The 13132-nt window shown below is 41.1% G+C and overlaps 1 protein-coding gene across 1 annotated transcript in view; it reads right to left on the bottom strand.

Moving 5' to 3' along the window:
- The window catches only part of nav3 (neuron navigator 3), a 209165-nt gene that overhangs the window by 66182 nt on the left and 129851 nt on the right, over positions 1 to 13132 (bottom strand). Inside the window, exon 10 of the mRNA XM_073480877.1 lies at positions 8328 to 8436. Coding sequence (XP_073336978.1) covers positions 8328 to 8436 — 109 coding nt within the window. The remainder of the gene's footprint in view (positions 1 to 8327; positions 8437 to 13132) is intronic.

Genomic DNA, 13132 nt, shown 5'->3' with positions numbered 1-13132 from the left:
ATGTGCCTGTGGGCTTAGATGCCAACGCTGAAATAAACTGTCTATCGTATTTGATTTTCAAATATAAAGATATGATGTTTGAATGTTAATAAACTGATTATCTGCCAGTACACATTTATAAACGATGTGCAGATGTAGCCATTACAAAAAAACACACAGTTTACTGCATATTTGCTATTAAAATGCTGTTATATTGCTTTTGGAGATTCTGTTCAGGTAAAAAAATAATTTTAAGGGAAGACTGTATCTGATGATGCAGTTGAAGAAGAGGGCAGTAGCTGGATACGTGCACCTATTTTGATGCCTGCCATCATTAGGTGACAAAAGCAATGACATCTTGGAGCAGTGTCTCACACATAGCAGCGAGAGAGGTGTGAGGTCAGCCGTGTGTGTGTACGTGTGTGTGCGTGTGTGTGTGACGGTTGAGGAACTGCAGAACGCCGCACCCCTGTGATGCCAAGTGCCAACATGAGAGGGGCAGCGATGCCAGCCATATTCACAACACATCTCTATCAACACCTCCTCAGATTAACACACAGGCACACAAGCCCAAAGACACAGACATGTCAGAGTGCCGTGAAGTCAAATGAACAAACAAACAATGCAAACAAAAAAGACCCCAGCTACTTATCTGACAAGCAATCACAGTGGAATATGAAAATACAGAAATCAATTTCCCATGGTATAGAAATCAGAATCATTTAACCATTCGTACACAATGTAGCTTGCTAAATCAGCTTATCTTTATCTCCAGGCAGCAGCAGGGAAAAAAAGACAGATAAACTGAGAGAGACTGTGTGTGTGTGTAGGTGTTGAGATAAATGAGCATGCAAACTAAAGGATATGGCTGTGCAGCAAGAACAGGAAAGGTGCCGAGATATTTTACGCACTCAACCTACCACATACGAACACACAGGTTCAATTAAAAGACACACTATAATAAATTCTATAATATATGTCACACTCCATACTAGTATGTCTCAAAATGAAAACCACATTTCCCACAAACCCTGCTGCTTTATGAGAATCTCTGCATCATCACACTATCTGGTATAAAGCAGAACCAATCCAAAATAAATCCAGACAGAGGGAGAGTATGTTGTGTTTAGCCAAGAGCTCAGTAGGAGAACAATCCATGTAGACAGCAGGGGATTGGTTATTGCTGAGCAATGATAAATATAAATACGCAGGAACTTTCTCCCACTGCTGCTAACGAGGTCTGAGAGTTTAACAGTTAAACGCGTGTTTCTCCTGAAGGTTCACTCACTGATCTCAGTAAAGATGGTATTCTGCAGTAACACTTCAAAGGCTCTCCACACACTTCATGTACAATATTAACAACAGTATTTCTTCATGAAAGAAGTTCTTTCATATTTTACAGCCACATAGTCTTGTTACTCCTGACCATAGATCCAAGTTTCTAATTAACCCATGTACAATAGCAGCATCTCAGATTCTCTGTCAAAATGCACTAATTGGTACTGTAGGCTTGAGGTAAAATTTATGATGGCGGTCCAATCTGCCCTTTGAAGGCAAAGAAGAGGAGCAACCTTTGAAAGTTCATAAAATCATTGTAAACCTCTTGTCTACCTTTGGAATATTATCTAGTTATGACAGAAGATTAAAGTTTCTAGCAATTATTTGCTGTCTTACAAGTAACGATCCAAACTAAACCACCTGAAAGTCTGAAGTCTCAGAACCTCAGAACCATGGCAGACAAAAGTAAACTTTCTATTAATTCACTTTTTGCATATCAATTTTTTGCTTCCATGTAAATTGTGTAATATGGTATCAGGTTGTAACTGTTGTTGTCCACATGGACTGACCTGGATTAGTTAGACAAGTTTTTTACTAAGATGTCAGGTAAATTCTAAGTGCTATATCGTAGGCAACATCTGAGGAGTACGTGAATGTAGGGTTAGTCTCAAGAGTTATTGAGATGATTATATTTTGGAAGACTAATACAAGTTTTGGTTTAACAGTGAAAAGGTCCAGATGCTGTGTTTCGTGTGCAGACTCTTCTTCGGACTAAACTATTAATGTCACCATTATGGCTCTATGGGAGTTTGTATTAACTCGGGTGCACTCTGTATCATAAACTGAGAGAATTAAATCACAACAAAGACCGTTAATGGCTGCATGCAAAATCACTCCCTCATACACTCAGTTACAACTTCCTCTATAACACATTTGATTATTAACTCCATAGTGAATATTAAATCAAGTTTTCAGGCACTTTTTGTAAGAATCACCACTTTGCATCATGACTGTAATATTTGAACATTGTACTTTGGTATTGTTAGTAGAAGTATACTCTTAACTATGCATTGTGTGTGTGTGTGTGTGTGTGTGTGGTGAGACTGGCATTAGCACTGGCAGATATTAAACTCTTCTAGGTTGAGAGCAATTCAGAGTAATTGCTCACCGCCATCACATCACAGATCTTCAATCTGGACCCTGAGAAACTGTCCCCGCCCAATCGCCAACACAACCATCTTTCACACCCATGCAACACACACTCCAGCCAGAACAGCCAAGTCACTTTCCGTCTTCCATCACAAACTGAAAACTCATCTTGTCAAGAAGTGCCTTGTATTACCTTCCTCCAGCTGAATCATGTCACTTCTCCACTCAGTCTGAACATTGTCAGGCTGGGTTTGAAAAGTGTGTCTGAATTTGACCCATCATTACTCTTACGACTTGTCATTTTGGTGCTTTAGGACTTTTACTTTTTGCTCTCACTGTATGGTTTTGAAGCGTCAGCTAAATGAAAATTAACAAAAGAAAAAAACTCGGCCTTGCTTCAGAATCCTGGACATGCACGCACATAGGACCAACAGCTATCTCTTCACTTCCAAAGCAATGAATAATTTAGCCTGCCCAATTCTTTCTGTCTTCAAAATGTAAACACAAAATAAACAAACTCGCCCGGGTGAAGCTATTATGTTCAAATGTCATCTGGCGGTTGCTGAATCCCCCCAGGACTAGACAGGGATCCCTCAGGCCTGAACAGACAGGGAGACAAGAGCTGGGTAGATTTCCCTTTTCTGTTTGCTGTGCCAGGTTCGTCCTTGAAAATCAAAGCATTTCTTCACACATGGAGCTGTTCTTCCCTTCAGATGTCAATCAATACCATTTTTCATTGTCTGGATGGAGAAAAAAACTGCGGAGGGAAATTAAATGTGTTTTTTGATCAATAAAGATTGTCTGGGGAGGCCCCAACACATCTGGATCTCTGGAGAATGTTACAGATGTGAATTGAGCTGCCATGATGACTGCCGCATCAAAGCAGCAAGGTCAGCTCAATAAGAAAGGGACATGGTTTCAGTGCTCATGAAACTGTAGCTCAAGCACATAGAGCTTTTTCAACTTGGTCAGTCATTTTAGGTAACATTAGCTGCCACCAGCTTCCAGCAAGCTGCACCTCACCGTGGGCCGGTTGTAGGTTTTAGTCAGTTTTAATCTACATTTTCATAATGAACGTGGATTTTCTGTGTCTTTCTGGAGCAGGGAAATGTAGCAGAGAGGCCCGGCACATAATGATACACGATTAATGGTGGAAAGAGCAGATATTAGTGAGCTACATAACCACCACAGAAGTATATTTTATGAATTCTTGCAGTGAACAGGACTAAAGACTATATAACTACAGGTGTAAGTCTATTCTAAATTTTAGAATGTATTTAGACTTGGTGTTTGGGGTTGTATTTGTGTAGAGCTGGCTTTCTGCACTTCAGTTTAATCAAAACACAGATGGGGAAAACATCTGCCTAAATGTATTCCTTCTCAGAAGCTGCCAAAATGCAGAAAATGACAATGCTGTACACAAGTTGTCTTCATGGTCATGTGACAAGTAACATCATCCAAATGTGACAGATGCCCTACATTTCACTGAAAACTCCAAGAGAAACTGTTAAATTAATTATATTGTACCTTAGTTTCGTAAATATTCCAGCTTTTCTGCTCCATTACTACTAAGAACAAGCACACCCTCGATTACAATAACTATCTTTCCTTCTAGCATAAGTAAAAAATTCCATGTAGGAGTGAGGAGTACATGGCAAGCAATGATCTGTGTGCGGCGATGGGACACACAAGCCTGACAAGGAACAACAAAGAGGCCAAAGATTTACAAAAGCCACTTAACATTGAAAAATGATGGGACATCTTGGGGATTTAGGATTTGATGGCGCTGACCATGAAATGCGGTGACCCTGGTTAGCATCTGGGCACGTTTGATATTCCATTTCTCTCTTAAAGATATGATATGTAACATTTCTGAATTAAAATGTCTAAAATGACTAGACCTTTGCAGCAGTTTTTGTAGTTGTGTACTTACAACAATGTTAAATTCTAGCGATACCTGTAATTTTACTGAAGGTAAAGGTGTCTTTTATTTTCTTGCCTGTTGCTATAATAACTGGGGAAAACATTGGACGATCCGACAGAGCAGAACTAAATGTAACCTGAATAAAACTTTATTACATCACCGCGTCCGTTCACATTTCTGCCTGTGTCACATCAGATAGATTGTCGGCAGCAATAGTCTTTGTTTGACAATGAAGACAACAATCCCATAATCCCACGCTACTTCACAACGTCATTCAAGTCTTTTGTTTTCATTCATTTTGTTAAGGGCCCCCTAGCTGCAGAAGATACATATTATTGTTTTAAGAAGAGATGTTGAAAAGTAACAGGAACACTGCATCGGGTGCATGGTTGTGGCAAGGATCAAAACAAATAGAACACCAGCACTTACAGATAAATAGACTTCTTATTTATTGTGAGGAAAAATGAACGTAGCATAAGCATAGTAACTGCTGATTAAAGAGGAATCTATGGTGGCTGTTGTTGTGGTGGTGGACTGCATTTTTATGTTTTGAGCGCTCCTGCTGGACATTTGAACACCCAGTCTGCATGAATGGGGTGTAAACAGGTATAGAGGGAGAATCCCAAAGAGAGACGACAGAGAAAGACACAGTGATGAATATGATGGTCATGTCTGCTCGAGCGTAACAGTGATTAATTACTTAAGGTGCTTCAAAGCTTCATGGTGATTACAGCCGTTTCTTATCCGGGGGAGAGATTAGAACGGTCTGGCCGGGCTTTTGTCATGGACAGAATTTGTATGCATACTCTGAGGCTATCCTTACATTCAGAAAATAAACAGACCTGACACAGCCACACACACTCAGGAGCCCACTTCCTCTTTTTCCCATTAAATCTAATGGGTGAAAACAGTGCAGTAGCCCATACACTATTTCACTGGGCCTGCTGCCATCTTAAACCAGTGCTTACTGCTTCACTGCTCCGAATCACACACACACACACACACACACAGACGCACTGTTATGTGATGCTAATGTGTAGGTATGATGATGCATTTTGCACATATTTCATGCTGACTGTCCTTGTGTGTCTGATGCAAGTGAATGAGACCTGGAAGTCTCAGACCAATCAAACACCTCCCACCCCAACTCCCATTGGATTAAATGTGGTGGTAAGACAATGGCGCTATATTGATCGCGCCCGGCTGAGACTCCTCTGAAGAAAAAAAGAAGCAGAAAACAAACACACACACTTGCATGGACGCACACACACACACACACACACAGACTGCCATCTGTCATGGCTGTCGGCAGCCTGGCCACCATCTTCCTCTGCAAATGGGGCAAAACACACAAAATAATAGACTGAGGGAGAAGGAGAGGGACGAGCAGAGAACCACTGCCTAGGGAGCTGACAGAAACCAATGGTTATCATTTTGTCTTCGCCTGAGCTGCAGTCTTCACTGTTTGATTCTCTGCGTTGCCCATGGGTCACAGATGGGACAGCGTTTCAAGGTTTTGGTTGTCCATCAACTCCAGAATGTCATTACACGTGTGCCAGCTGGTGAGTAAGATGAAGCCTGTTTTTAATTAACTCCAGGAAATGTGGAGAAGATGGCATGGTAATAGAGGGAACATCATTAATAGTTGGAGACATATCTCGCTGTCGGATCAGTGTGATAAACTGCGCAGGGTGAGTTGGAAATACCTAAATCAGAACTGCTTTTATTTTCCAAGGACAACGGATGCACGAGGAAACTGACTGGGATGATTGCTGCTGAGATGCAAAACTGTGCTCACAAAAGAAACTCTTCTTCTTTTTGGTTATTTTCAGTGGTTTGGTCGTGACATGTGTGGGTCTTTTGTAAAGTGTGTGTCTTTTGTTTTGACTATGACGCACTGAGGAAGTAAAACATGTCTTCGCTTTAGACTCACCACACACATTTTGTCAGTGTGAGGCAGGTCTATATGTGCTGCGGCTCTCGGATGAGATGATACAATTCTTTTGCAGGAAAAAGACATTTAACCCACATTCTTTACATTTTCAACATGTGCTCATTCTTGTTGAGGGTTACTCAGACATTACTATCTATAGCAGCAGGCAACATCAGAGGTAGTCACTGCAGCTTTGCTTCTTAAAGCTGACCAATGATTACAATGGATCATATGGGTTTTCTTCAGTTCTATGGGGTGTTTAAGCATCTTTTAATTCATTGTTTTGGCCTGCAAGTTTATTGCCTTGGTTAACTCTCAACACCATCTGTGTTGGTTGGAGATGCAGCAGGCAGCTGGATTCAGCCAAAAAGCTCTAAAAAACAAACAGTACATTACACTACCAATACTGTACAGATTGTAAAGTCCCTTGAGGCAGATCTGTTATAAGCGACTAGATGGTAAACACAGTGATGCATTTTGCAGCTAAATAGCTAGATATTTCCCTAAGGAGATAGTGGAGAGAAATACAGAGCTAAAAGAATGAAAATGGATCTGTCTCTGTCTATGCTGGCTGTGTAAATAAGTCACTATTTACTAATACATTCTCTATATCAACTTAATAATAGGTCAGTGTTGTGTTTACAGTTTGTTGCACTGCCCCCGAGTGGCCAGAAAAAAAATAAATGCAGCCTCAAACTTTCCATGACGTCAAAATCAATGCTTATGTGTTTTTGATTACGTCTTGCTCAATATCTCTCCAATGTGGCAGTAGCGGGCCCAACAATAGCAAAAAGGTGGCAAAAACAATAAAAAAAAAAATGTTGATAACTCATCTTGCACTAGAGGGTGTATACTAATTTTGCGTCCAACAAATGCTCTCTTATTTTGAAAACATTGTAACTTAATTGCAACATAATTTATTTTCTGATTTGGGTAACCCTGGATCATATTTCATAGAGAAAATATATTCTGCTTTTCTGGTTTTCTCCCTAACTATGGTGAAGCACGAAGCACTCCACGAGTCGTTTAATGGGAACTTTAAGGTTAACTAGCTAACTAAATATAAATATAAAGACTGTAGTTAGTGAGGGCTTGACTTACTTGTGACTTTCAGGGACCTTATTTAAAGCCCTCATCTGTTGTTAATTGAGCAGAGTCACTCAAACAAACCAAATACAAGAATCTTTACAACAAACTTTACTTTTCTTGTTCAGACGGACAGTAAACTATAGCTGTGACTGTATTATAAGTCTCTTAAAACAGGTGTGGGTGTGTTAAAGTAGCTACTGGCAGCCACATCCTTTTTGTCTGCATTTGATTTAGTTCTAAAGCAGTGTCTGAGTGAAGTTGCATGATGCCTGCAGTGAGCCAGGTGGCCGGTCGAATCTTTGAAGCCAAACAGGCAAATGATGCAGTCATGGTCAGACATAACACACAGTTACACTCATCTGATGCCAGTAAAAGTATAAATAGTTAAGTAAACCACCTAAGAAGCAGATGGGATAAGTTTTTCTTTTGTGAGTTATAAATGATCCAATCGGAGGTGTTACATTACACTATTGTCTCAGTTATATAATGTAGAGGCTTTAGCCAGGCTTTGTAGAATAATTCACTTCAACCCTGAAACAAGTCCTTTGGGTTAAACTTTTAAAGTGCTTTTAAAAATTCATTCTGATTGGTGGAGCTTATTGAAAACCTCATAAATAAAAATGCCACAGCTGAATCAGATTGACGAGAAGAACAAGGAAGCGGAAGCATTAAACTATGTTAACTATGGGGTGAATTTCAATTTTGCTTGTGCTATAGCTAAAGCCCTGACAGCTCACTAAGCTTATGGCTGCAGGGTTGATGGGTTGAATCCAGGACTGGCTGGGAAAATGTGGACAAGGGGTTTAAATGGCAAATAACTATACTCTTGTTTCTTTCGTGAGATCTACATGGGCACACAAATGTCCTCACAAATTCTTTGTCTGCATGGTTTTTACAAGTTTTCTTAACCAAATACCACACCAGACTCACTAAGCATGACCTGTGCGTAATGAGCAGTCTCATCTGTGTGCCTACCTGTGGCTGATCTGTGTCCCCCGTAGACTGGACATGGTTTCTTCCAGGTTCTGCCGCAGGTCAGCAATGTTCTTCACCGTCCTCATGCGTCTTGTCTCAGGATCCTCTCCTGGGGACACACATTTTAAAGGATTTACTGACAACAGTCACCTATACACACAAAGGCTCCACACGCATAAACACACAATATAGGAAGCGACTAGGACATCTGACATACAGCATTTTATTGGATGTCACTGGATGTCCAATCAGCCAGCATGGCTGCATGTCCCTAAACCCCATGTTGACAATTTGGAAGCTATACAATGAATCTGCCTGTCAGGCTGCACTACACGCAGTTCTTTTAGTCTAAAAAAGTAGATACATTATTTTACGCAGTACTGACATATTTCCTTCAGGCCAAAGCAGAAATGTCGTGCCATGACACCATGCGCTCTGTCAGTTAGTTCGGGACACAGTCGTGCCTGCGAAAGCAAATTCTGTCAGAGCTCCTGTGCCTCTCTGTCAGAAAACGCTGCCGCTTCAGTCCACATCCTCCTACCCTGCCCTACAGCAGCACACAGCTCTGAACGCACTTCATATGTTACACGTTCTTCTCAGTGATTCCAGATGAAGTGCTTGTTTCACGCAGGCATTCGGCCCATTCTGAGAGAGCTCCTGCTAATAAGCACAGGGTGGGCAACATTTCATGAGTGCGAGCTGTGGGCGCACCAAAGTATCTGCTTGTCTGCTCCAATTAAGCCTCTCTTTTAGCTTGTCAAGTTAGCCTATATCTGCAGGCAGGAACCACAGAATGGGTAATTAACAAGTGGCATGAGACGTACAGTCAAATGGATGCCGGTCACACTGCTTTCCAGTTCTAAGGTGCTCTCACAAGGGAAACTGGTGAATAAGCCGGCAGATTTTGTACTACAAGGCGACAATGTAGTGTGATGGGAAGATGAGCGCGAGAAGCTGTGCTCTGTCACCGTGTGCTGATTCCAGCGCTGTGAGCAGACACACTGACAGAAAGCTACTGTGATTACACTGACTGGGGCAAATGGGGGCAGATGGGAGTATTGGTAGGCTGGAGGTTTGTAAAGGCCCCCGGTTACTCCTGCGGCACAACTCAGCGCCAGGAGGAGAAAAGAGATGAGGTGTTTATATGGAGGAATATATGGCAGGTTGGTACTGAAAACAAGCAGATAAGCTAAGCTGGTTTTCCCTGGATAACTATAGAATTTCAGAGTTGACCTCAAGGCATCTGGATAAACTCTCAAGTAAAAACGCAGACTGTATACATTTCATTCAAACTAAACTTCACAGTGTGCAAAATTGTGCTCTGCATTATGTCTCTGGCATTTCTACACACAGACTGAAAATGATTCGATTTGAACAGGCTCACACAACACTACCAGTGTGTAGCTGATGTGGCACACTGACACCACTCTTCCTGTTTTGTGTATCCTCAGTGAAAATGCGCATTGTTAGAGTCACTATGTACAATGGATGTGCAGAAAATTGCCTTGGTGACACTGACAGTGAATCTATTCACTTCTTTTACAGGCTGCAATTGTTCTGTTTGATGCAGCTCTGTCGGCCATGTCTCTCCTGTAGAAAGAGCTGCTTAAATTAGCGCTGAAACACTTTGTTAATTAGTTATCAACTGTTAAATTAATTGCCAACTAGTTTGATAATTGATTAATCAAATCAAATTAATACAAGTCAAAATTCTCTGATTCCAGCTTCTAAAATTTGAACATTTAACTGAATATGAAACCCAATAAGACATTTGATGTCATCTTGGGCTTTGGAAATCACTAGTCGCCTTTTTTCTTCCATTCTCTGACATTTTATGGACCAAACAGCTAATTGATTAATCAAGAAAATAATCAACAATAAAAATAATCCTTAGTTGCAGCCCTTTTTGAAATAAAGTTTATATCACTGAATCACATCAAGCTAGAAACAGTAGCAGATAGGTATATTTTTTTTTTACCTGCTACCAATTACAATATTCAGTGCCAGTTAACATAGTCTAAGTAACAACGATGAAAGATCTCACAGTTCGAGAAAGATCCAAACACTACAATGTCCGCATTCAAAAAATCTTTTTTCAAAATGAAGTCAAAATTTGACCTCAATTATACTGTATAGTGCAGTGAGTGACCTCACAGGGTAAGGAGCAGTCTGGCATAATTGAGGTCATGTTTTGTCTTTGCCGAGCAAACAGTCTGCAGGTTGTGTGAGGTTGAGGTGATGCCTCATGTTCTTAACCTCTGACCCCATATCAGATGTTCGCTCCGTGGCCAGTAATTACAAATCGAAGAGGAACATATGATCTTGTTCTAAAAGTTACTAGAAATACATTAAGTCATTGTGACAAAATTGTGCTCACGGCCGATGAACAGAAGCTTCCGTGCCCTGAATCTATTCCTGTCAGGATGGAATACATCTGAAACAGCACTGATAGGATCACAAGAGACCAAAACTCTCCTTTGAAGCACAGGATAGTACGATATTGTCATTTTTCAGAAGGTTGCAGCTCCTTAAGGAAAGGACATCCAGTCCAAGAATCTAACAGGAAATGGAGAGGTTTTTTCTTTCTTCTGTAATTCTTCTTCCTTTTCTCGTGTCTTCCTTGCTCCTCTCCCCTCACCAGGGCCCCTTCCAAAAAGATCCAATTACAGCCCCTTTATAAAATGATATGAGGAGATCTGGCCCTGGAGTCTCCAACAAGAACGGACACTTCATGCAACATTGAGAAGCAGCCCAAGGCGTGTGTGTGCATTTATGTTTTTTGAGTGCAAGTGTGTGAGCGATTCGATGCGGTACAGGAGCAGAGGTCTCACCTGCATTGCTCAGTATAGAGGCGAGCAGAATTTTCGGCAATACAACAGCATCCCACGGCCAAAACAACACTTTACACACACATGCGCACACACATTGGAGGCTTGAATTAGAAAATGAATATTCATTCCATAAACAACGCCTGTAAGCAATTTACCAGCTCAGCAGCCTTTTGTGGATCAAATAGAGTAGCAGACAGTGCACAATTTGACGGGGGATGAGGGAGGATGTCATCCCCCTTGTTAACAAAATGACCAAAATGCATCCCCCTTGTTAACCTACTATTCCCTCTCTTCATGCGGGGTTGTTTAGTTGAATCTGTTAGTCTAGTTTGCCTGACTCATAGATCATTTATCTGACTGACGTCCCAAGTTAGAATCTATACCTCCCTTCCATGGCTCTGAAACCAAAAGAGTCAGTTTGCTAGTTGCGGGTGAATCAAAAAGACCGGTTCCATCCCCCTGTTAAAACTGAAAAATGTCCAGCCCGTTCTCGCTCCCAACGCATCAAATACAGCAGCCCGGTCAGTAAATGGCGTAACTTATGTCATTTGTAATGTTTCACATATTACGTTGTGAGTGACATCTCATACATTCTGTGGGTTATGTCCCTTACGTAACTTACATTTCGAGACTGAATGTAGTTATCTAGTTAAATAAAGTTATTATCTTAACAAAGTACAATCTTTTCCTTATACCTGACCAGGCAGTGACCCTTTGACAAAGTTAATAACATTCCAAAAGTCATAATATGTCATCATATGTGAACACACACACCCCTCCCCTCTGTGCTCCTTAATCCCTCCCCTCCGAGCTGGTATCGCTCTCCCCTCGGAGCCTCCCGCGACACACCCCCTCCTGCAACAAGCAACAAGCCGGCCGGCAGAAACCAAATACAGCGCCAGCTTTGAAAGCGGAGTAACGATGTTGGATTCACAGGTAAAGTTATTACAACGCACGTTGAAACTAACGTAAATCTTGTAAGTCATTACAATGTCCACAGCTAAGCTCCACAGCCAAGCTAGCATAACGTCATTAGCATGTTACAGCTATGTTACGTTAGTTAGGTAATAAGTTACTATTTATCAACAGCTAAGTTAGCCACTTCTAAAAGTTATTGAGGGCCAAGAGACTAACAGATGCTGCCATTAGCTTTAATCACAACGATCGCCTCCATATTGTGGCTGAAAACTAAACCTACATGAGCCTCGGACCAGCTGTGTCCCAGCTGTTGTCTGAGTAGCACCAGACCGCGACACCAACGTGCCCCGTAAACCGTAATCTCTTGTTTATGACAGATAAGACACACAAATACACACATCGTAATGCGTATATGATAATCCATCATATTGATTCAGCAAAGGCTTCGTTGAAAACAAATGGACAAGATCGGGAGGAGGGTTAGCAAAACAGTTGAGTAGTGACCAGGCAAGAGGTTGTTATGGAGAAATAAATCCGGACAGGATGAATAAAACCCCAACGCGAAGCGGAGGGGTTTCATTCAACCATTCATTCATCTTACTTGCATTACTTGCTGTTTCATTTAGCTGCCACAAGCAAATAAATAGGCTGATTTGGTGTAAACATGATAGCAATTTTAGCTTACAATGCTAACATAGAGGCTAACGTCTCTGTTGAACAAGTAAACAAGTGTTGACAATAATGCAGAGACAGAAATTGTTTCGACGTCATCTAATAACACAGAAAAAAACTAACAGCAGCTTTCACAGTCATAAGCCAGCATCAGCATAAAAGTTATCTGTGTCACAAAATCCACAATAAAGACGAAAGATTACCTGCTCAGGGCCAAACAAACCTCTTGTATTATGTATTTATTTGGTTCCTTTTGCTCTTCACATTGTGTAGGTCGTACTATTGGGCCATAACCACCATCTAAATAATGTTAATAATAATGATCAATCTTTCAAATCGTAGACCATAGCTTTAATCCATGGCTGTAACCAATGATTATTTTAA

This window comes from Pagrus major, chromosome 14, assembly GCF_040436345.1.
Source record: "Pagrus major chromosome 14, Pma_NU_1.0".
Taxonomy (NCBI): domain Eukaryota; kingdom Metazoa; phylum Chordata; class Actinopteri; order Spariformes; family Sparidae; genus Pagrus; species Pagrus major.
The sequence above is the reverse complement of the archived record's forward strand: the minus strand, read 5'-3'. Positions and strand labels throughout refer to the sequence as shown.